Source organism: Antrostomus carolinensis, unplaced genomic scaffold, assembly GCF_000700745.2.
Source record: "Antrostomus carolinensis isolate BGI_N321 unplaced genomic scaffold, ASM70074v2 scaffold25596, whole genome shotgun sequence".
NCBI classification, from domain to species: Eukaryota; Metazoa; Chordata; class Aves; order Caprimulgiformes; family Caprimulgidae; genus Antrostomus; species Antrostomus carolinensis.
The window spans coordinates 22,988-48,420 of NW_010324574.1; the positions used below are offsets into that span (position 1 = coordinate 22,988).

Sequence of the window (25,433 nt, forward strand, 5' to 3'; positions counted from 1 at the left end):
TGCAAAACTGCAAAGTGGGGCAGAGGCTCTTCCCTGGGTAAAATAGGAGGAAATGTGACACAGTTATGGTGAAGAATAAACCCTTATTGCAACTTCCCTTACTTGACTCAGTTGTTTCCACTCTGGTTTCCACAGTCTCTACTCCACTGTTGTGCCTACACTGACCAGATCATTCTGTCCTTTCTTCTTGGCCACATTTGTGACTTTTGAAACTCAGTTATAACCTCCCTCTATTTTCATAAACCTTTCCCTCCTCTTTTATCCTCTTAATTCTTCTATCTGTTCATTTTGTAGGTCTTCTCTTGCCCTCACCATATGAGAATCCATTATCTATTGAGAGAACAGATAATTCTTCTTCCTCTGTATGTTATCTCCACCTGATCTTTCTTGATCCATTCCCACTGTCATATTTCATAAATAGTTTACAGGGCCCATACCAACATCTGACTGATCCATCTCCTTACAATGTGCAAACTTGGGTTGACATTGATGTCTTCTCCCAGGTGACTTCATATGAGCTTAAACCTAACATAGTCCTATTAAAATTCACTATTTTCCCATCCAACTTGTCTTCACCAGCCAACACCTTCTGTCACACCACTAGTCACATATCAAAAGCCCGCATCACTCAAGCCTGTACATCTTGGGTGTCCCCAGCATGATATATACCAATCAAATCAACAGCAGTCTCCATCTTCTTGGTCAATGCCAGGCTCTTCCTGCTGTCCGTACAGTCTAACTCCTCTGAAGTACCAATTCCACTGATGATGTTTCGTGGCATTATCAGAACAAAATATGTGATTAAGATAAAATCAGCCCAAAGTTATGATTTAGAGAGAAAGAGTTTTGTTCCAACAAAGTTTAAAGTTTGCATTTTCATCTAAATTGTGGCAAAATACAGGAATCTTGTGTCAAAATTTCTGTTCAAAGTTGAGACACGTTTGGTACCAGACAGTAGGAGGGAAAGGTCGTCTCCTGTCTCTAGAAGAGGAACAGTTGTGTAATCTTCAACAGTTGCATGGCAAGGTGTGTAGGAGAGAAGGCTGCCTACAAGTTCTTTTCCCAGTTTGGCTAGCTCTGCACAGATCGGGACACAGAAATGATGGGGCACAGAAACCACACTATGATTAGATTTAGAGACTACTTCTTCACTTGAAACAACAATCTAGATGGTCTAAACATCCTGAAAATCTGGATAGGGTTGTTCCAGCCACAATGGAATACACAATGCCTTCTGGGTCATAATAGTGGACCCTGGGAGAAAGCTTCCAAACCCCCTTCTTCTCATGTCACAGGTAGAGAAAAGACAAGGCAAAAAGACATCAGTTTCTGCAAAGTCTGGTGCCACACATACCCCTGATAATGCTGTACTCTGCAGCAATGCTCAAGCAACACACAAATATTTCCTAGGCTTGGTTTGTTACCCCCAGCAAGTGGCTGATAGCAAAGATGTATGTGTAAGCAGTGGAGTGTGAGGAATTTCAGTGAAAATACTACTTAATGAAAGGCTACTCAAAATCACCCTAGGATAGCAGTCAAACCATCTGCTACAGTAACCACACACTCAAGTGTGGAAAAGATATCATTGTCTCATAATAGCTCATAATTTGCACCAACTGCCTTCACTGACAGCAAAGAGTATCCCCATTAGTTTCAGTCTGTGAGTGCTTTCATCACGTACACCCATCAGCAGAGATGCATGTGGTCCTGCTCCTACGAGGACCAGTAGGTCATCAACACTGCTGTCCATTTAGTTAGGCATAATTAGGCAAAAAATGTCCATAATTAGGCAAAAAATGACAAAGTTTTCCTGGTTAATTGGGTAAAAGGGCTGACTTGATCATTTGTTACAGATTTTTTTTTTCTATTTGCATTTTACTTTTTTTTTTTTTAATTATGTCATCACATAAAACCAATACCTTAGTGCTTGTTTCTTCACCAGACCTCAAGATGCCAGGATTGCAATGGTCCGAGGGTAGAGCCATAATTCATCTAATGGCAGGCCACAGAGACTGCCTCTATGGCCCTCGTAAATTCTTGGAGAGACAAACTCTGCATTCTCTTCTTTTTATGCTGGTCCAAAATGAGTAACACATGGGCCTCTCTCTTCTCCATCAGAAAAGATTATCAGAATAAAGCAAGTGATCAATACTCCACCCTTCTCTCCTTTGCAGAAAACAACCACTTTGAATATTCCACATCACCCACTTCTTCAATTCCCTACAAAAATAGTTTACTTATTTAAAGGAGGAATACAAATATCCTCACAGATCCCATTTATGACATTCCTTATCAGAGATAGAAGGCAGATACATATGTAAAGGATGGGAGCAGACCTCCAAGCAGCTTTCTCAGAGTGCCCTGGTCTTGATTTGTTGCTGAATTCACACTGTATCATTTCCAGATCCACAACAGAATCATCCCTACAAGAAACCAGAGCTGCAGTTCAAATCTTCCAGTACCAATAAATGGTTTTCCTACATACAAGCCTGTGAACTGAGAGCCAAAGCTGAGTCCACTGAGGCGAACTCAAACTACAGCAAAGATGAATCTGAAGCCAAAAGACCAGACTTGAAAGCCCTCAGATTAAAGTTGGCCATGTGTGTGTCTATCAGCTAATTGCATAAATCTAAAATAAATGCAACATGAAAACACAGCTAGGCTTTTCTCTCCAACAGAAAACCTCAAGGTAGCCTCTCTAATTTATTTCAACTGTAAGTTCTCTAAAGAGGGGGAAGTGTTCATCAAGCAACAGAGAGAACACTGGCAAGTGCTTGAAAAATGGTCATTGTAGGTAATGTGGCAATGTCCCTTTAATGTGTTCAGTAACTAGTGGCAGAGTCACTGCAGATGAGTGGAAAAGGGAGGTCCCCTTGGAAGCTTTTTCTTTAATGCAATCACAGCTGTAAGCCAAGGTTAATGTAGCCACAGCTCCCCTGGGAAGCACCATGGATAGACCAGCCATGGTTCGGGTAGCAGCCATCCTCTGTTCCCTGTTGGGTCCCCAAGGGAATGGTGAAGGCACTGGACTGGCACCCACCTCCTCCAGGACCCTTCCAGGCCCCATGGTGGAAAACCCTGCAATTCCTGGGTGATCTGGAGCAAATCAGTAGTGGGAGGGGGAGAAGGGTGCACGCACGTGTGTACACATTCAGCTCCTTCTGTGAAATGGGGAAAAAATCTTATTTCCTTTCCAGATGGGAGTGCTGGAAGGGTAAATCCAAAATGATTCATGGCACATTTGTACGTGCTGATAGCAGGAGCCCTAGCATGGCACAAAGAAAGAGGCAATCTGCTCCTTGAGGAACTGTGGTGGTTGCACTTGGCTAGCCCTTGGCTAGCAGCCATCACAGCTGCTTGATCACTCCTGCCAACCCCCAGGGGACAGGGGACAGATTTGGGGGACAAGGGTAAGGAGACAGGTAAGGTGAGATAAGAACAATTCAACAGTTGAAATAAAAGAGAACTTAAAATAATAATGATATTAAAATAATAATGATAATAATAACAGTAACAAAATATGCACATGAGTGACACCCAGTGCCATTGCTCACCACCCACTGACCAAGCCCGGCCCGTTCCCAGATCACGATCCCGGAGGAGAGACAACCCCGACCTGAAACCGCAATCCCGGGAGAGCCAGAGCCCGAGCGAAAGCCAGAGAGAGCAAGAGAGGAAGAGCCCCTCATGGATCTCCTGCCCATGGGGGACAGGAGATGGAACAGCCCCTTGGCAGAGCCAAATGCCAGTTTAGCTTATTCATTTCAATATTCCTCACCTCCTCTAGATCTTGTTCCTGCAGATCAGCAAAACACAAAGTCCTTCGACTTCCAGTGACAAATTAAAACATGGGGATGGTCTCAACATTTCTCTCACCACAAATCCCAGCTGAAACCAAACCCCAGCGCTGTTCTAGCTGCTAAAAAGAAACCCAGCTCTGTCCCAATTGAAAATCAGGACAGAAATGGGCAGCCCTCAGAAACTGAGAGGATGAAGGAAGGTTTTCCTGTGACAGGTGACATGGTTAAATTTGGCTAAATCTAAAGTTGTAGATTTTGAAATGTGAATTATTTCTTTGTAATAGCCACACTGCAGCAATGAGAGGTGACAGGGTGGTTAACCCAGGTCCAGGCTGTGCCGTGCAAACCACCCCAGGGACTTTGTCAGCACGGAGCAGGGAAGCCTTTGGCGTCACACTCTTCCTCCCCTACCCACTGCAGCTCTGCCAGCGCTCCTCACGCCTCCATGGCACCAAACCTGCAAGTCCAGTCACTCACCCTGTTGTCCCCAGCTCTGCTGTGTGACCCTAGGAGGTGGCAAGCCCTGCTGCTTGAGCTCCGACCCCCTGGCTCTCAGAGCAGACTGTGCCCCCCAGTCTGGCTGCCTGAGACCCACTGGCTTTTGCTAACGTGTTCACAACAAACAACGAGCAAAACAAACTTGCCAGCTGTCCTGCCGTGTCCAGGAACCCACGCTGCATTGGTCATGGTGGTCAAAGCTGTCCAAGATCAATGGTTTCTTCTTTGGAGGCAAAAAACTCCGGGAGCAACAAGCTGATTCTCTGTTATTTAATAGTTTAAAGTTTATTATCAGACAATCCTTCCAATGTCAATATTTGGTCACTCCTCTCTGCCCAGGTAGCAGCTCTCTTAAAACAAGACAGGGGCTGCAAGGGCTATGCTTTAGCTTTTCCTAAAGTACTTTTCTGTGGATCCAGATAAAGTCAGAAGTAGCAGAGGAAGGTGTCCAAAATCACCTGCCCAGGAGGCATGAGAGGAGCTACAAATTATCCTCCCAGAAGAGGAAGCAAAGCCATATGTTAACCTGGTAAAGGGGTGTAATTCACGGCGAGGCTCACATTGCCCTGGGAACTGGCATTCAGAAAAACACAGGAAGATTGGAACTGTCTTCTCCAGACTCCCACTGAAATATTCAAAAATCCTGGAGAGAGGACAGTTGGGGAGCCAGTAGTGAATCACAAGCAGAGGTGCTGAGATAGGCTGTGCAGTCAGACTTTCTGAGGAGGTACAAAGGAAAAAAAAAAGTGAGTGAAGTGTGGGTTGCTGGTGGTGATGAGAGTGTATAGGAGGATATTTGTTCCAGGATGACCAACATGATCAACGGACTCTTTATCAGGCAGATCTGTGTACAGCAAAGGCAGAGATCATGGAATCACAGAATCATAGTGGTTGGAAAAGACCGTGAAGATCATTGAGTCCAACCATAAACCTCACACTACCAATTCCACCTCTAAACCATGTCCCTGAGCACCTCATCTACCCGTCTATTTAAAATACCACCAGGGAAGGTGACTCCACCACCTCCCTGGGCAGCCTGTTCTAATGCCTGACAACCCTTTTGGTGAAGAAGTTTTTCCTCATATCCAATCTAAACCTCCCCTGGTGCAACCTGAGGCCATTTCCTCTCATTCTATCACTTGTTACCTGGGAGAAGAGACCGACCCCCACCTCTCTACACCCTCCTTTCAGGTAGTTGTAGAGAGTGTGAAGGTCTCCCAGAGATGTGGTGCTCTTCACTTACACTCAGTCAGCTCCCACACACTCATTTGAGAGGCAGACCTAAGACTATGTTTTGATTCCCTTAGTTAAATCCCCAGAAAAGCCTTTAAAAAGTTAACTTCCATGGCACAGTTAATGTGACCAAAAGGTACCCACTGGTAAGAGGAGACCCTTTCTCATAGAATTGTTTGGGTTGGAAGGGACCTCAGAGATCATCTAGTTCCAACCCCCCTGCCATCAGCAGGGAAAGATGAAAGCAAGGTGGAGAGCTGGCTGGCATTGCACAATCTGTCACAAGGAGATGCAGACGGGAGACCTCCCTCCCCGGTGCTGTACGTGTGCAGCTGGGGTGATGGCATGTCTCCTTGCAGAGGGCAGAAAGACCACAGATAACCCCAGGCACTGCTCCAACAGCTCAGCACCTTACCCCATCACATGGATTCCTTTGCAATCAGCATAACATTGTTCTGCAGGCTGGAAACATCATGTAAAACCTTTGATCCATCCATTCTTCACCTCAGGGCAGCAGACAAATCAGATGGCTTCTCCTGATAAAAGAAAGGAATTTGTTGGGTTTTTTTTCCAAGACAATCAGAAGTTCATTACTAGAGTTGTCCAAATTAAAGTTCCAGTTTCATCACCTCCATTGCCCTCCCTCAGCCCAAATAACCATCGGATCATACATCATTACAAATGCTAGTTTAATGGCTGAATTATGTTTTGCCAAATTTGGCCTTGAGATCTGATTCTTAAATGAAAAGCGATTTTGATGCAACATTGATTCCAGAAGTTAAAACGTCTTGACTTTTCCAATTTGTTTCTTTACTAGGCGTTGGTTTATTTTTGCTAACTGCATTTTTTTCTTTTGTAAAGAACAATCCACCACAAAAAATAAGAATTTTCTTCATTCTTCTCTTCTTCTGATGACAGACTGAAGACCATGTTTCTAGGTTTGGCTCTTTGAATAGAAAAGTGACTAATCAACAGCAAGACAATCTTCATCATTTGGGTTTGACTTCTCTCAGAACCACTGCCAGGGTGAGGCTTTGAGCAACCTGGTCTAGTGGAAGGTGTCCCTGCTGATGGCAGAGGGGTTGGAACTGGATGAGCTTTAAGGTCCCTTCCAACCCAAACCATTCTGTGATTCTATGACTACAGCTGGAGCTAGTCATTAATATCATGGAGGATGAGTAAGTGCTCTGCTAAGGAATCTGCAGACCATGCAGATTCATTGCTACCAATGGTGTTAGCAAGGACATGGGAATCCCTCAGAAGACCCTCAGAAAGTGGAAGCACAACAGAAAGTGGAATAGGAATTATATTGTGCAACTCCAGGTCTTCTCTGGGAGGTAGGATCCAAAGAAGAATTGTGGAGAGGGACATGAAGGACAAGTTAATCTATTGATCCAACAAGTCTGTTCTCAGGTGTGGGAAAACAGCTTCTAACTACACTTTGCCTTATCTAGAGTTGTCTTTTATGACACATGTCAGTCTTCTATACAGGGACTTGAAGTCTCTGCTGGTTACCCATGAAACCCTCAGAAGCTGCCAACCCTTCAGTAATGGTCTCAACCAGCGAAGTGCAGCACTGGCTGATACAAATTCAACTGCAATTATCCACTGCACTACCAAAAAGGTATGGGCCAACTGGAAGGAATTAAAATGTGACCAGAACCAAGAAGAGTTGAATTATAAGGGCTAAAAGTCCTTTAAGCCAGCATAGAAAAAGCTTCTGTGAGGACTGATTTGTAGCTGAAAAGTATCTGGTAATAAAGATAAGACAGAAAAGGAAGCAAACCCCTGTAACAGAGTATTACAACACCTGGAATTAGTGAGAGGGACACTAAAAAAGCACTGAGCTGGAAGCAGTGCATGGGAACAGAGTTCCTGGCCAGAGGACGGAGGTTCAGAATGAATGAGCCCAGAGCTGAGCTGAAACCAGAATTTCTCTTCCAAATAAGAGTGAGCCAAACTACTGAAATGCCTCCCAAAACAGACATTCCTGAGAAATTATATTGAGCAGTTCTGTCTGAAATAATCTATTCCTGGTTCAGACTTGTCATGAACCCCAGACTGTAAACGTCATTGTGTGGTGTTTGTTTAGGGGACGCCAATCCACAGCAATTTCAGTTATGTGTTGTGGACCATAACATTGCTCGAATGGTTGGTCTTGGTAAAGCCAGATGATTTTAAACCTTTAAGATTGTTAATTTCTGACTACGAATCAGGTATGGTAACTACCACATAACTTCCATAAGCTGTTCTCCATAAATGTGTCGATTTTCTTAATTCCTGGAGTTATTTTTCCCCTGCATTTTACTACTAGTAGTTACAGAGGTTAGTAGTTTAGCCATAATAGATGCTATTTATTTTTTTTAACTAGGTCTTGATGGTTTACATTATATTTTGGGAGCTGCTTACAACGTAACACTCCAAAGAGAATAATAATTGTTTAACACAAATGACACAACTGAGTAAAATGTGAGAGACGTCTACAGAAGTGTTGTAACTTCTATACATCTGCTGTTTTGATTTTGGCTGTGAATACTTTACAGTGAGCTCCCATATGCAACAGAAGAGAAAATACATTTTTTTTCATTGGTATGTCTGTAAAGTCTTTTCTTGGTTGTGCACACAGGTCTCGGCGTATGTCCTCAGGCGTCACTCCAAGTTCTGTAGTGCTCTTTCAGGAGCAGTGCTCTTTTTTGCTGACAGACTTCTTGCAGACCATGACACTGTCCAAATAATTCTTGATATTTTCTTGTTGGTTTTTGGACACCTGCCAGTCATTGTTCACATCTGCAAAATCTGGGTGGTCCCTACTGTCCAGCAGAAAGTGGGATATATAATTAGGAGAACTTGAGTCCTGTCAAAGTTTCCCACCTGCTTGTCTTCTATACATGCAAAGACAGCTTCTCTTTGCTAAGCCCTAGTTTGATTCCTAAAGGTTGAAGACAATTTCTGTGGCATTTTTTTTCTGCTAGAGGTACCAGCTTTACAGCATCTGCTAAAACCATGTCCTATTTTGCAGTATCTCAAAAAATTAAGCAATTTTTAGATGAGTGAAAACATGACTGGTGACAACTCCTCCCTCATGAATAATACCACACGTAGGAAAACAACCAAATAATGAATCTAAATCACAGGCACAAACCAAAGCTGATAGGATCTTCAGGCTGGGCAGAAGGGATGGATGAGTGTCAGCACCCCTCCTTGCTCTGCTATGCGTACTTTGCCAGCTGCAGCTTTTACAGCCACATTCTTGATCCAAGAGCAATCTCCTAGCGTTAGCATATGGAAAAGATGGTATGCAGCAAGCTGTCTGATGAACTGCTCATATTAGCATGTCCAACGTGAGATGTGCAGCATCCTCGCTCCCTCACTCTTTAATCAATCACTTGGGAAGCTGTAGTATTTTCCCAATAACATACTACAAAGATGCTAAGGCCACCAACCTTCTTAACTTGCTTTTTAACCTTTGCTTGATTCCTATCTCTGATCTCTCCTTTTGCTCCTGGACTGGTTTTCCCTGAGGGTGGTCTGACCTTTCTTTTTTTCCCCCTCTAAACTCTAATGGAAGCAGATTATGCGCAAGCCCCATTCTGTGGTGTCTTTTTGGTCAGTTTTGGCATCTGGCATCACAGACATCTGTTTGGCCCTTGTATTGAGTGAGAAACCTGGAGAACCATTCTAGGACTGAGCTGCACAACTTTGCTCCAGCACAAGGAAGATTTTCATCCCTATGAAACCCAAGTATGAAGAAAGTTGCTTAGCATTGCTTAGTGCAAATGTTTATGTGCACAGAGGACACACCAACTGCCTGTATCAGCAGGATTAGCATGCTGACAATGCCTGCTTGATCTTTGTTCTTTCATGGTCACAAGGACCATGGGCTACCCTGCTTTTTGCCATCTGGTGCTTAGGGCATGGCTTACTTCAGCCAGAGTGCAGGGACAGAAAGGGAAAAGCAGTATTACCCTGTGCTGCCTCCCTGTGGGGGCAACAAAAGTTTATCCCTGGACTTTATTAGCCCAGAGTCTCCTGAAATAGTCAGCAGTGTGTGACTATGAACTTCCCTCCACTAAAATGAGGAGTAATCCCCACCAGTGCAATGCAGATTACATTTCCAACTCCTAGCCTCGACCGGCTAGGATTTGATGACAAATAGGTGGAAAGCCCTCTGTTGCTTCTTGATTCACTCACCAAGGTGGATAACTTCTAGAACATCCTATTCAATGCAGAAAGAAAGAATAACAGTGTGAATGGATTTAAAACTTGCTCTGAGGGTACCTGAGCACTGGTGTGGTCTAGAGATCAAATCTGTACATTCGACAATTCAGTTTCCTTCTCCATGCATGAAAAATCTACTCTGACATCAAACAAGTGTGTATCAGAGACCAGAGAGCTACAGCACCTTCAGCAAATGGTTCACCAAGCAGAGCTTTGCTGTGAGAAGGGACTGTGACAAGAGATTGCTGCAACAAGAGGCTCTGTGGTTGCTGGTTTACCTTGTACAACATTTCTTGCTAGGTCTGCTCACTGCTTCCGACACCCACTTCTGGACAAGTGCACTCCAGCAAGCAGTAGATCTGTTAATCATTCTCAAAATAAGTCAGTAAGTGGTGCTTATGCTGCTGTTGCCTTTTTTCCCCTCTTTGACTGCTGGTTACAAAGCTTGTGAGGGTACCTACTTCAACTGCCAGACTACCAGAAATTATGGAACACAAGAATCATAGAATCATAGAATGGTTTGGGTTGGAAGGGACCTTAAACTCATCCAGTTCCAACCCCCCTGCCATCAGCAGGGACACCTTCCACTAGACCAGGTTGCCCAAAGCCTCATCCAACCTGGCCTTGAAAACCTCCAGGGAGCGATGTTCCTCCAGGGAGGAAATGTTCCCAATTATATGAAGAATTAGGAAACACAGCAGAGGAAATAAAAATTCTACTATAGAACCATAATCTGAGAAGAGGAAGGATATCTTCTCAGGGAAGACACAGACATGACCTCATTGAGTAGTGAGTGATATGTTGTGTGTTCCAAAGCAACCAATACTGTCATGGCTTTCCGTGACATAAAGAAAAAAAGTCACCTGTCACCTAAAATCCCAACATCTGAAATCCCAACAACGCAGTATTCTGGAAAGTTATTGAGGAGCAAGGGCTCCCTAGGTGGTATCAGTCAAACTGAACACTTATGGAAAGATCCTCCAAGAAAGAGAGGAAGTGTACGGCAGCATGAGGCTGATCCAGCTCTAGAGAGCGTGTTACAGTGTGAAGACAAGGGATGCTTGAGATCACAGAGACAGCAATAGCACGGCACCCTGAGATGCCCAGAGGCTAAACTGGCTGTTGAGGCTGCAAGAGAAGTTTGTTTCCTCCTTGGATCCCCATTGGCTGGTGCAGGTTTTTTCAGCCCTGGCAGAGCAGGCTCCGCTGGTATATCTAGCGGCAGCCCTGAAGGGGCAGAGATAAGGACACGCACTGGTGGTCTCTCAGGACTGGAGAATGGATCTGAAGATGTTCCTAGTCTTCGCTGCTTTTCTGCTTCACGCTACCCTGGGCTTCCCTATTCAGGTGAGAGCTGTTCCATGCAACTGTGCTCCGTCTTCTGATTCACTGACCTATTTTTCCTGGAGTGAAGCTGTGGAGATTCATTTTGATAAATTGCCTGCAAGAAAAATATTAGTAACATAATAATATATAAAGCCAATCTAGTAATTTAATTCCTCCCTTTGGCCTGATTTTGATGCTGTTGTTGCTGCATTTATGAGCTATGGAAGAATAATGCCTTTTACCTATTGGTTTTGCAGGAGTACTATGAAAACAGCACAACAAGTAAGTGGAATTTATACTGTATTTTAAAGACAACTGTTAATTCTTGACTGTGTATTAGACGCTTTGTAGGTGTGTGAGTGACTTGGCTTTAACTGACCCTCAGGCCTTTTGAATAAGGCCAAGTTTCCTAATTTGTTATTGGGCTGAGTGCAGATGTGTTTCATATAGATGTGCTTTATATACACTTTTGGGGTATGGTTTGTTAGGTTAATTCAGGCTTGAATTAATTCAGTGCTTTCACAGGCTTGAAAATAAAATCTCAATAAGATATTTTGACACCTTTCCATTAAGTTGAATGTTACAAAAAGACTGGTACTCATTTGCCTACTTGGTGCAGCAGTAATAGAAAGCGATGTCTGGTGTTAGAGAAAGCTTTGCTTTGTGCTGGGATAGAAAACAAATAGCACAGGCTTAGCTGAACAGCTTCTGTCAACTCGTAAAACACAAGGAGATAATTGCAGATGTCCAGAGAAGGTCAATGGAAATAAATCTGTAGGTAGACTTTTAACTTCCACAAGAAACTGCCAGGTTGGGGGTGATATGTTGTGAGAAGAAGGGGACTTGGAAAAATTTGCTTGCCATAGTCTAAGCAAGTAAATGGCTAATGAAAAACTGACCAGTTCTTCTTTTGAGCTGTCATTTATGGCATGGAAGAAAAGAGATGTTGTAAAATTACTGCTCAGTATATTTGGAGCCGGCTGAGGGACACACTTGCTGAAGTTCATAGTTGCTGAGACTCAAAGTTGCAGGGTTGCTGGGACAAATACATACAATGAGTTTTAATTTACCATTGTTCCTGCTTTTTTGTGCCTTTTGAGACATCTTTCAGTATTTACAGTGCAAGAGAAACACGAACTGTATAATTTTGAAAACTATATCACACCAGATGGTCATTTGACCAAGGACATGGCTAGATGCTTTCTGTGATGTCTCATTTGGGTTGTAAAAAGGGGTTGCAGGCTTTATGTGTCTAGGAAGCTGGAGCCTAATTTCCACTGACTTTGACCAGTCAATTAATCTAGGTGCCTCTTGGGTGCATGAATTTTGAATCCAGTCAACACATCTCAAAAACATGTGTTTCCCTGCAGAATTTTTTTAGATGCCATGGATCTCTCTGATGCAGCTCGTGGGAACTGACTGAACTTTTCTATAATAAACCACCAGCATTACAATGGACTTCCATTGCCATGTAACTGAAGTAACAGTCTGGAAAGACAGACTTGAAGCCTTTTTGGTTCAATAAAAGCAATTCTGTTGCAGGTTCTAGATAAATTTTGAATAAGAGGAAGTCCCCTCTGTATATTTTGGGCAATAACAGCTGTGAAAAGGGAAAGTTGCTGCAAGGTATGGCAGAGCTTGGCACACCTTCTATTGAAAAAAACATGGTCAAAAAGAAAAGGCAGATAAGATAACACAGATAGGACTTGCATAAGTGTCTTCTGTGCCAGGGTTGAATAGGGAGAAAAAAATAATGGCTTTATATTTTGACAAGGAAGAGTGCAATTACTGGCAAACTGGAAGAGATTGCCAGAAAGGCTTGTGGCATATCCATCATACTTAAGAACAGGTCAAACAAACCATGGTCAGGAGTGACAGAGATAAAACCATTTTTGCCTTAGGGAAAGCAGACATACCGGGTGACCTCTGGCTGTCCTTGCAATTTCTAAACTTTTATGATAACCATGAAGTTGTTATCATAAACAAGAGAAGAGCCTTCTCTTCTCCAGGCTGAAAGAGTTGGGGCTGTTCAGCCTGGAGAAGAGAAGGCTCTGGGGAGATCTTATAGTGGCCTCCCAGTAGCTGAAGGGGCTACAAGAAAGCTGGGGAGGGACTTTTCATAAGGGCAGTTAATGACAGAACAAGGGGAAATGGGTTTAAACTGAAAGAGGGGAGGTTTTAGATATTAGGAAGAAATTCTTCACTGTGAGGGTGGTGAGACACTGGAACAGGTTGCCCAAGGAAGTTGTAGATGCCCCCTCCCTGGAAGTGTTTGTGGCCAGGTTGGATGAGGCTTTGAGCAACCTGGTCTAGTGGAAGGTGTCCCTGCTGATGGCAGGGGGGTTGGAACTGGATGAGCTTTAAGGTCCTTTCCAATCCAAACCATTCTGTGATTCTATGATGATTCTCTAAGTTTCTGCTCCGAAATGTATATATCAGATCAGCTTTTTAATTCCATGTTTGCATCTAGAAATTGGTAGAAATGAAAAGACATCACACTAGAAAGATACCTTAGGATCACAGAATGGTTCCAAACTGCTGTCAGGTACATACTAAAGCTGAGATTATTTGCCCCATGCTAAATTACAGCCTTCATCCCATTTTATAACTTTACTCTTAGACATTGTGAAGCCAGAGAAGATTGGTGAGCTGGTTGACCTGCACCTGTTGCAGTGAAATCTAGGGAAAAAGCATATTTTTGGCCCTAGTTTCCTTTGTCATTTACCACAGTGAAGCGGATAAAATGCTTTGTTGATTATTAGATGGTCCCTTGATGATCTACTAGAAATTTTCCTAGCTGTTTAAATATGAATTTAATTTCTGTGCCTGTGCATCAGTGAGTGCACCCCGTTCCCCTCCAAGCAAAGGGACCTGCCAAAGGTTTCCCATGGCTGAGGAGGCCTCTGCTGTTCAACACTGTGAACTTGCATTCCCAATCTAACTTGTCTCTTTTGTTTGTCTTTTTCTTCCTTGCTTTTGCAGCAACAGAACCTACTGAGGTAAGGACACCTAAATCATCTCTTCTGATCATGGCAAGGGGGTTGGAACTAGATGATATTTAAGGTCCCTTCCAACCCAAACCATGATTTTATGATCACTTTGGGGTTCAGCATTGTGGAAAGTGAGGTCAAGACTCAGGTACTCCACCCATATCTCCATCTGTGCAGGAAAGTCTTTTCTGATCAAGAGTGTAACAGAGTGAGCAGTTTCCACTCCTCTTGCATTTATCGCTCCACAATTCCCAGATGTAGCCCACATCTCAGGAAGCTTTTGCCTTCTCTGAGCTCACAGAGAAAACTCAAACTCACTTTTTATTTATACAAGGCAAGGGAAGTATGGCAAACTGGTTTGCTTCAGACATGACCCCCACAGCTGGGTACCAGCCCCCCAGTTTCCTAGAAGCAGTACGTACCATGGCCTGTCACCCCTGTGTTGGGAGGCAATACTGGGAGGATTTCATTGAGGATTTCATCAAAACTGCATGCCTGCTAGCAGGGACAGAAATAAAGATAGAAAATCTGAAACTTACTCCCCACTTCAAATTACATTTCCTGAGTCTTCTATACTTTTCTCCCTTTATGATATCTATATTTGTCAAGATACCAAAGAATATCTACCACACCATGGTACTTCTTCACACATGGCACAGTATATAAAAGCTCAGGGTTGTACTGGTGAAAGATACTTTCAGTTGTAGCCTGGAAACTTTTGATCCACTGCATGTTACATTATTTAATATTTATATTATCATATAAATTGTGAGATAATACTACTGTATCGTTCTTGCAGGTTACTACACAAGAGGATATATATGGTATGTATTATTCCATTGAAATGTAAGTATTTGATAGGATATACTGATTGGTAGCTACTCAGTGACTCCAGAGAATAAAACATGCTTAATGAAGAAATTTGGAATGCCACTTGAGCAGGACAATACAGACTTACAAGAGTCAAAGGTTCAAGACTTAAATTGTGATGATTAGGAGGAAAAAAGAAAAAAGGAGAAAAAAAAAAAGGAAAGAGGGAAAGCTTTAACATGAATGGCTCTTGGGGCTCTTGGGATTGGATTAATGTAAAAATAACCACAGCTAGGAGGGCACAAGATTGTGTCATTGAACAAATGTCTACAAAATCAGGATTCATATTTTTCCTGGGAATGAGAAAGTCATACTCTTGTATTTCTGTACAGATTCTCCATCGCCTACAGAGGCTGACTCTGAGGATGAAGTTATTTTTAACAGAATTCTGGAAGTTAACAAAGGTAATACCACCAAAGCCCTGCTTATAATGTGTCTCTCTCTTGCTTTTTGGGGCTGATGTGGGAGGTACAAGGTCTTACCACAATCTGTGCAGATATTTTCCCCCCCCTGCACATCAATATGTATGAGATGCCCAGAAACAGGCCATTGGGGCTACTGTGGGGTCTGCTGAAGTCCCATGGCATCTCGAATCTATAGTGACAATACTGAAGATGATACCAGGTGTGGAGGCAACTAAACTACCCAGGCAGCTTCTTCAGCTTTAGCCCTTGACATGTTTGTCATTCTTTGGACATGAAAAGAGAACTTGGATATTTGGATGCTTTATTATTTAACTGCTTTTTTCTTGAATGCAAGCATCTCTGGCATTCCAGTCACTGTAGAGCTAGTACAGAGTCCCAGATAAGCTATGGTCAGTTCTATGCTCTTTGCTCCAGACTTCCTGCTCCTTGATTCTTCCAAACATTCCCTGTTCCATCAGCTTGTCTTTCTTACATTTTCCCCCTCAGCACTCATTCAGGAAGTTTTATTATTGTCTGTAGAAAGGGACACTAAACATTGCTAAAGTTTTCTCCAGACAACACTCACTTCTCTTTTGTTTGCTTGCCCTTTTGTGTTTCCTTATTGTCACCTCCTGCCTTTGCCCACCACCCTTCCTGGGCAGATATTTATACCATTCATTCAGTGTCACATTATGGATGATGAAATAGTACCAAAATACAACATCCCTCTCACTATTGGAACTGCTTTCAGTCATTCCCTGCCTTGTGTAAACTTCATCCAACAGAGCTGGAGCTTCCCACCTCTCCTCTTAGCTAAGGACACAGCAGCAAAAGTAGGGAAGCAGATAATGGCCATCTAGCCCAAAAGTCCATTTTTCATGCCATTCAGGAGCAGATATTTAAGGAAAAATAGAAGAGGACTATGAGTAGAGAGTGACCCTTTTCCAAGTGTGCTTAGCAAGTGTTCAGCAATCTATGGCTCAGATATTTCCACCCTTTCTCTCTCACTACAGACAGTTCTCAGTACTTGCAAGAAGGTGACATTGTTCCACGAAGGAGTCGCAGTGCCATCAACTGTCGACAGTGCAATTGGCCCCAGTCCAGTGATGGGATTGTTCGTATTCCCTATGTCTTGGATCCTGCTTATGGTGGGTGTAAATGTCAATAATTCTTTTATTTTATTTTTTGAAATGTATTTTATCCAATAAGCTTCAGGTAGAAACCTCCTTCTAGTAGCCACACAGTTGTTTAAATAAATTCTAAGGATTTACTTGTGCTGCAGAAGCATAAATGAATTGTAAATTACAAAGACCTGAACAGGAAAAAGAAAAGAGATCAAATATCCTTGAGAAGTTTGCATCCATAATGTTTTGGGTCTGGTCTCTTGGAGATAAGAATGATCATTCCCTCTAATGATACCCACCAGAATACTTCCCTTTATAAGGTTCATGCCTCTTGCAGTGTGATTTCAGTGGCCTACTTTTCATTAGCAAAGTAGCTTCCTGTAGCTGTCTCCAAGTGTACAATCAGAAGATACATCAACAATCACCGCTACAATTTAAAGCAAGTAGTTGAGAAAAAAAGGCTCCCACCTGAATCCATTTGGACAAGTATCTGAATAAAGAGGATCTTGTGCCAGGCTATTCAAGTATTCAGTGAAATTCAGGACTAAATAAAAACCAAGAAGGAGCCCAGCCTAATGTTTCTGTCCCTCATTTACCCTGGTTTTGAGAACACTGGATATTTTAATGGCACCTGCCATTGTCCTTGTGTGACCCCTAAATTAACCCTCTCTTCTCCAGAGGACGGCCATGTAAAGGGGATTCTTGAGGCCATGGCAGAATTCGAAACACTGACTTGTATCAATTTTGTGGAGCGCACAACAGAACGTGACTACATCAACATTAAATCTGCCGATGGGTGAGTTGAATGATAAATTAACAAGTTATTTCTACATTGTGGGACCTTAGAGAAGAAAAAGGAATGGATTTAGAGAAGAAACTTTATGCTTTATCACAGTGCCAAGATACCCTCCTTGGATACCTTGCTACTGCAAGGACTTAGCAATGACATTAGGAACTTGTCAAAGACACTGAACTGATGCAGGTTGTGGAAAAACACCATTAAGGTGGAAAGAATATCTAAGCTCCTTTTCAGTGTGGTATAATGCACACTTGAGCACAACAGGTTACTGTTACTGTAGGTCTTATTTGCACAGGTAAAACCAATTTCAACTTAGGAAATAAACAGCTCTCTGAATCACACAGTTGGCTGTCAAAGTCAGAATTAGAGCCTATGAAAGAGTTGTTCAACACCTATTAGCTTGAAAGTGCTCCTCATCTTAGCTCCAGCTCTGATATAGTGTTCAGTATTTGGGAAAAAACCCTGTTATTTCTTGGGAGTTAAAGTCATGGTGTACAGAAAGTCAGAATGCAGGAGCCCCCGTGCTAATGCAAGTCTTCCAGGAAGCTTTAGTGATGACCACACTGCTTGTTGTTTTCCACACCATAGTCAGTGTTGCCCTTCTGTAGGTGGTGACTATCACAGTGGGCAGGAAGGAATCCTTGCTCTCCCACAAGAAGTGTGTGAAGCAAGATTCTCTGTACTGTCCCTTTGCCTGCCTAACAATAAAAGTCTTCTGTTGGTGTTCAATGCCTCTCTCAGCTGCTGGTCCCACTATGGGAAAGTAGGAGGTGGACAGACTGTCTCTGTGATGAAAGGAGGCTGCATGTGGAAAGGAGTAATTCAACATGAACTGGACCATGCTCTGGGCTTTCTGCACGAACATTCTCGAAGCGACAGGGATAAACATGTAAAGATCATGTGGGAGTACATCAGTCCCTGTAAGTACCTTTGAACTCATCGATGTAGAAAGTGGCGTAGATACACCCTACTCTTCCCAGCTCCTCCTTCTTACCTGAAGGTAGTAGAAAAGAAGCATATTCTAAGTATAATATCATCTATTACAGCTGACAGATCAGACTTCAGGAAATTTGAAAACTCCAATAACCTGGGTCTTCCATATGACTATTCCTCAGTAATGCACTATGGCCCGTAAGTATCAGCACGGCATTTCTTTTGTTTGAACTCAAATCTTACATTAGTATTAGTTTCTATAACAACTCTCTCCTGACTACCAGTTTTCCCTTCTAAGAATACAGTGAGTATTCCCAGTTTCCCCATTTCCCCTTCTAAGAATACAGTGAGTATTCCCAGTTTCCCCATTTCCCCTTCTAAGAATACAGTGAGTCAGTTCAGACAAACCACTCCCTAAGATGAATTCCTTATCCCTCAGCTTTCCATTAAGGAGCCATTCACAGCTGAGCTTGGGAGCAAGGAAGAGCATTTTGAGATTGATGCTGCTTACTGCTGGACATCTTCATCAAACCTATTTGAACAGCACTGTTAGTCTCAACAACAACTCGTGTACAATTCTTGTTCTCCCTCCAAAGCATGCTATTAAATCCTAAAAGAAGTAGTTGTACTTAAAGAACATAATTTTTCATGGGTTTTTTTTTGTAGATACACATTCACTAATACCACTGGGAAAGCAACAATCGTCCCAATTCCTGATGAATCAGTACATATTGGGCAGAGGCTGGGACTGAGCAACTTGGATGTGGCCAAAATCAACAAACTTTACAATTGCAGTAAGTATCTCAAAGCCATCCTTTCATCTTCTACTCGGATCCTTCACAGAGATGTTTGGGCACAACAAAGACTGTGAGACTATTCTCCTAAATCCATGGTACCTGTTAGGGTTAGTCTGGGAGAGAATGCAAAAGCTCAGCTGGAGGCACGTTGTGATTAGGGAGAAAAGGCTTTTTGCTTCCAAATTCAATCAAACACATTTGCTATTGGCATAAGCAGCTGCTGCACAACCAGCCTAACTGCATACCACGTTGTATGCTTCACTGGAGTAATCTGGTTTCTTACAGCTCAGGAGACAACTATAAACCCCACAAAGAGACAGAGATCTCTGTTCCTCATTGCAGCTGGTATTTTGAGACTTGAGCCAAATCAAAACCATTGTAGGCTCCTCTAAACAGGAAGAGTGTCATGATGCCTTGTCTAGTTTTCAAATGTTTAAGCTGTCATTCTAAATTTGTATCTATTTTTAACTCTTTACATTTAACCTCTGCTAGAAGAAATTCTCCCACGTAGTCAGAGAAATTATTCAGTCAAAGGGGAAAAACATGATGAATAAAGTATTACCCCTTGCACAGACGAAAGCCCAAGTTCCTCCTCGTAAGCTTAGAACTCAAGCATTGCGCTTGACTCATTGACCATCACTTGACTTCCCCATCTCAATGGAAAACAACGTGACCACCTGCAGTGAACTGAAACCTCTCACAGTCTTCACAGAGGTGCAGAAAGAGATCCCTTGCTAAACTATGGAGCTCATTAATAAAAGCTAATGCTTTTTCCAAGCACTACTTTACTTTCCATTTTGATGCAGATTCTTATGCATTATGTGAAAATTAGGACAACATGACTCTTCAGTTTAATCAAGACGTACCAGCAAAAGCTAATGCTTCTTCTAAGCACTACTTTCCATTTTGATGCAGATTCTTATGCATTATTGCTGGGTCTCTTTAGCTTGGAGAAGAGGAGACTGAGGGGTGACCTCATTAATGTTTATAAATATGTAAAGGGCGAATGTCAGGAGGATGGAGCCAGGCTCTTCTCAGTGATGCCCAATGGTAGGACAAGGGGCAGTGGGTGTGAGCTGGAACACAGGAGGTTCTGCTTAAACTTGAGAAGAAACTTCTTTACAGTGAGGGTGACAGAGCCCTGGAACAGGCTGCCCAGGGAGGGTGTGGAGTCTCCTTCTCTGGAGACATTCAAGACCCGCCTGGACGCCTTCCTGTGTGATCTCATTTAGGTTCCTGCTCTGTCAGGGGGATTGGACTGGATGATCTTTTGAGGTCCCTTCCAATCCCTAATATTCTGTGATTCTGTGATTATGTGAAAATTAGGACAACATGACTCTTCAGTTTAATCAAGACGTACCAGTAGTTTGAACTGAATGCTGGCAGATGAGAAAATCGAGACCAGTCCTTTCTGAAGAGATAGTAACTGTAAATGAGTGGAAGTTTCTGATGCTGAAGCAATCCTTGTTTCTTTCTCAGGTCGCTGCAGCACTGTTCTTGATGCGGTCTCGGGGTCACTGAGATCTGCCAACTACCCAAGAAATTACTCAGATAACACCAACTGTGTCTGGCTCATCCGAACCCGATCCAGAAAGGTAATCACAGGTTAACAGTGGTCTTGGAATATGGCTGGACTTATTTCTATGATGTTAAACATTTTGCACTTTATCTGCATACCAGTTGCCAGATCTTTTCCATGAGGGAGATTTCAGGCTAGTCTCTACTTCTTCTTCATGTCCTTAAGCCAGATATGGGCAAAGACAACTGCAGAGTTGTGATTTTGAAAAACCTCCATACTCTGGGCTTCAGGTTTGCAAAATCAAGACAAAGCAGTCTGAGCACGGGAACATTCAGTCACAGGCCTGTTAGATCTGAACCCTGTGATTTCAGAGGATGAAAGGCAAGGCTGGGTAAGAAGTTCCAGTTCAGGCTTGGCTACAGCTTAGATTCTGTCTGTTTTAAAGGATACTCCATGAAATAATGACATACATGTATATTAGGACAGGGAACTGCTTGAGAGAGTCCAGCACAGAGCCACCAAGATGATTAAGGGAGTGGAGCATCTCCCTGCTGAGGAAAGGCTGAGGGAGCTGGGGCTCTTTAGCTTGGAGAAGAGGAGACTGAGGGGTGACCTCATTAATGTTTATAAATATGTAAAGGGCGAATGTCAGGAGGATGGAGCCAGGCTCTTCTCAGTGATGCCCAATGGTAGGACAAGGGGCAATGGGTGTGAGCTGGAACACAGGAGGTTCTGCTTAAACTTGAGAAGAAACTTCTTTACAGTGAGGGTGACGGAGCCCTGGGACAGGCTGCCCAGGGAGGGTGTGGAGTCTCCTTCTCTGGAGACATTCAAGACCTGCCTGGACACCTTCCTGTGTGATCTCATTTAGGTTCCTGCTCTGGCAGGGGGATTGGACTGGATGAATTTTCAAGGTCCCTTCCAGTCCCCAACATTCTGTGATATTCTGTGATATTAAAGGCTTTTTTTTTTTTCTCTTCCCTTCCAGATCTCCCTGCACTTTCAAGCCTTTGAGGTGCAGAAAACCAGAGGCTGTCAGGGTGATTATGTTAAAGTTTATGATGGATCCAGCAAGTCTTCTGCAGTTCTAATGGACAAGACTTGTGGATCAAAGATACCCAATGATGTAGTTGCTTCTGGTGGTCTTATGCTCATAGAGTTTGTCACAGATGGTGCTGAAACAGCTTCTGGTTTCCAAGCCACCTTTACTTCTGGTAGGTCTAAGAACAAGGAGAATGGCAAAGAAAAACAATCTGTGTCAAAGCAACCTTCCTCTTCACAGAGGAAAAACATTGTTTGAGGAACTGCTCTCTACAAGAGCCATCACTTCCTACCTTGCTTTTGATATAGTGGATGAGTCCTACAGTGGTACTATTTATTCATTCAGGCAGATGGGACCATGCTCAAGACAAGTGGTGTCAGCCGGGTGGTTCACTGTTTGCCTTGCCTCTCAGATATATGCCATTCCAAAGGGTAACATCAGTTTAATGTTACTGCTAGTCTTACTAGCACAGGAGAAAGAGAATAAATCATAATGCAGCATTTAAATATATTGCTCCTCTGAAAAAAATGCAGTTTTTAATCACAGAGTTCAGAGGGTGAAACAGATCTATGGTGAATCAGGTCACCCAGCCCCATGGCAAGAACAGAGGCAGTATTTCCACCATCAGGATCCCTGGAATGTATCCACCTAAAAAAAAACCATCTTCAGTCCTATTTAATCAAGAGCTAAGGCCACAACTATACAATGAAGTTGCCACAGGCTTCCAAGTTAGCATAGATCAGCTGGAATAAACACGTCTGCGTGCGTATCTGTAGCCTACAGCAACTGTGCAGTAGTGCAGCCTGCCTGAGTTAGTAAGAAAGCAAGCTCAGCTATGTCATATGACCTTGTATTTGCCATGGGATAAGAACAAGCACACACATTTTGCATAAATCCACCAAAATGCAGTAACTTAACTATACACCCAAACCAAAACAGCAATTTTGTGTTGTCTCTATGCAGCACTATTTATTTCTGTCCACTGTAACTATGGAAGGAAAGAAGAATAAGAAAACTCCTCATGCCACTTTGATGTGTCAGCAACTATAAAACAATTCTACTTGTCAGATAAAATGTGACTTAATATTTACAGATTTCACTACAGTTTGTTCAGAGCGCACTGAAAGCTAAATATTCTCTCATTTAACTTGCAGTGAGGATCCAAAGAAGACCTAGCAACCACACCTAACTTAATGAAGAAGAACCTATTCTGTGAATATTGAAACTACATGTTTCCTACTTTGCTCCTATCCTGGCTTGGATCAGTATGAAATTTAATTCTGTTAAGAATCAAAGTTTTCATCTTCCTGAGAAAGTTTTATTCCCCAAGCCATTGAAATGTATGAACTGGGTACATCCGGCGTGCTCCTCCTTTTGTCTGCACCGTTAAGTTATTACCTCTTTCTATTTAACAATTGAATAAAAAGCTTCATAAAAAAATATATAGTTTCCATTTCTATTTTCCAGTAGTCCCTGCCAGCCATACACACTATCCATGTGGTCTTAATTCTTAGCCCCTTTCTTTCAGACACAGGGGTATCTCTTAATTATACCACTGGCATCATCACAGGTTTAGTTACCTGGCTGAAGAGACCAGCTCCAAACTTTCAAATTCATTTTATTATCTCGAGCATGAAAATTCTGAGATACAGGTTCTTTTCCCAACCTCACATTCAAGCTTCCAAAAATGACATCTCCCTGAACAATTGTGTTCTAGCCTTAAAGCACAAAAAAAAAGATGCAGAAGAGAAAACCCTGGCAAGGGTAAAGGATTCATACTTCCTATTGCACTTTTCCTTGTACCACTCTAGTAGGCAGGGGACAGCTAATGGTGCTTGTTTATCCACAAGCCATTTTTAGTCCACAGATACAGTTAAGGACAAGACACAGGACAAGAGGTGCACTAGATAATGCTGCCAGAGTTCATACACATCTTCAGTTCTTTATGGAAGACATTTTTTGTAAGGCGAGAAGCTAAACTCTCCTCTTGTGATCTCGTAAGGAGGATGGAGAGCTGCAAGAGTGGCCGAGCTCATGGTCAGTTCATTTTATAGCCTTGGCCTGCAATCACATTTTTAAAATGACATCCTCTTGACCAAGACAAGCCTGTAACAGATCTGAGAACAAAACAGGCTGCTATTTTACTCTTGTAGCATAGACAGATAGTTAAACATGACTAACCTGGGTATTTAATACATGTATGTTTAGGCCTGAGAAAAGCAAATGCTTTTCCTGTTCTTATTCTGTAAAAATAGGAACCTTGAATTTTTCTTACAGACGTACATTTCTAGAAAAGAACAGTGGGAAATTAATTTGAATGTCAGAGTAAAATTTATACAGCAAATTAAAAATTATTAATTTAATTTATTTTGTTAAAGGAGGCACCAAAAAGACTTAATTTGCAAGAACTGGCTCAAAGCTCTGTCTGTATTTATACTATTTGATGAAGAATCAGTCACTTCTTGATGGTAGAGAAGCTTTAATTCCATTGGAAATTGCTTCTTTATCCACAGTGGCTATGAAAATAGCTCTGAACACAGTGATTTTGAGTCTGCTTTAGGAGAGACATTTCTTCAGTTCTTCAGACACTGCAAGATGGGTTCAACTTCTGATTCGTTGTTCCAGTTACTCACAGCAGTCGTGCTGCTATCAACACATCATAAAAGGAGTAGTCCTTCTGAAACATCATAAAAATGCAGCTCTAGAGAAAAATATTTGACAGTTGTGATTCCCGAGCCCTTACAAATCAAAATAGAGAAAAAATACTGCAAAACGAGAATCTACTGGTGGATCAGTGACATCCAACATCCTAGTCCTCTTTTTTTTTTGGAGAGAAATTTCAGATAGGATTAAGGTATTCAAGGGTGATAAAAAAGGTGTGATTTAGGTTCTTACACTTGAAGGAGGGATAGTGATTTCAGCAGATGAGCTTTTTGGAAAAGAGCTCTGAAATACTGTTGGCAATGACTGAGAATTTAATAAAGCTGTGATCATCTGTGTGTTGCTAAGATAACCAAGAGGTTTTCTTTTTCAGGGAAATTGAAGTAAACTGTGTTAATTAAAAACAAACCTAGTGGACATTAAAACCCTGTTGTTTCTTCTTCTACTTCCACTGGAAGAGGAGCCACTTCCCTGCCAAGAGGCAGCCAGCAGAATCTGGGAAGCACGGGCTTGGTCTGATCCCTGTTGCCCAGGGGTAAAGCCTGACATGAAGTCTTAGCCAAGGTTCAACCTGAGCATGTGACCACTCACTTGCCCCAGGGCAACTCTCCACAGATACCAGCAGCTCAGATGTTGGGAGTAGCCCAGGAGAGCCACAGATTCCACTCAGCCTGGGTTCCTGGCCATCAGATGGAGTGTACAGGCAGCTTGCCTGTCTGTGTCTGGAAATGCCTTCTAGCCTAAGGAGTTTCACATCCCCTTGCTGTGACCATAGATATCCCCCACCCCAATTTCAACCTGAGGTTAGAAGCCACCCTGTTCAGAGGGATCACATCTCCACCTATTACCCTCACGTAGGTGGGAGTTTCTCTCCAGCTCTAGGGACACGGACTGGGCTACAGACAGGGCAGCAGGACTACCAGTGAGTGTCTCAGCCTAGGAATGGCTTCATGAGGCTACTACAGAGTGGTTCCAAACACTGTCCAACACACACACACAGAGCCATGTCTGCACCCTCTTCCTCATCCTTGATTAGATAACACAGCAACATCATCTTCAGAGACACCACCTTACCAGAGAAAATGCCTGCTGGGTGAAGGAGAGCAGCATCATAAATCACAGCTGGGATTGTCCCAGACCCATATCCAGGTGTGTGCACAGTCCCCTCTGGGACAAGAGTGGGCACTTCCCTCAAGCAGTCCTAGTCTTGAAGCTATTT

The 25,433-nt window shown here is 42.7% G+C and overlaps 1 protein-coding gene across 1 annotated transcript; it reads left to right on the forward strand.

Moving 5' to 3' along the window:
- Positions 1-11,027: 11,027 nt before the first annotated feature.
- On the forward strand, positions 11,028-22,993 carry LOC104527304 (astacin-like metalloendopeptidase). Its single transcript, XM_010170985.1, has 13 exons — positions 11,028-11,096; positions 11,333-11,357; positions 14,058-14,074; positions 14,865-14,889; positions 15,268-15,339; positions 16,353-16,487; positions 17,142-17,259; positions 18,004-18,182; positions 18,309-18,393; positions 18,862-18,989; positions 20,472-20,587; positions 21,500-21,725; positions 22,708-22,993. Exons 1-13 carry the CDS (start codon positions 11,028-11,030, stop codon positions 22,740-22,742), a joined length of 1,230 nt encoding a protein of 409 aa, XP_010169287.1. The 3' UTR covers positions 22,743-22,993.
- The last annotated feature ends 2,440 nt before the right edge of the window (positions 22,994-25,433 follow it).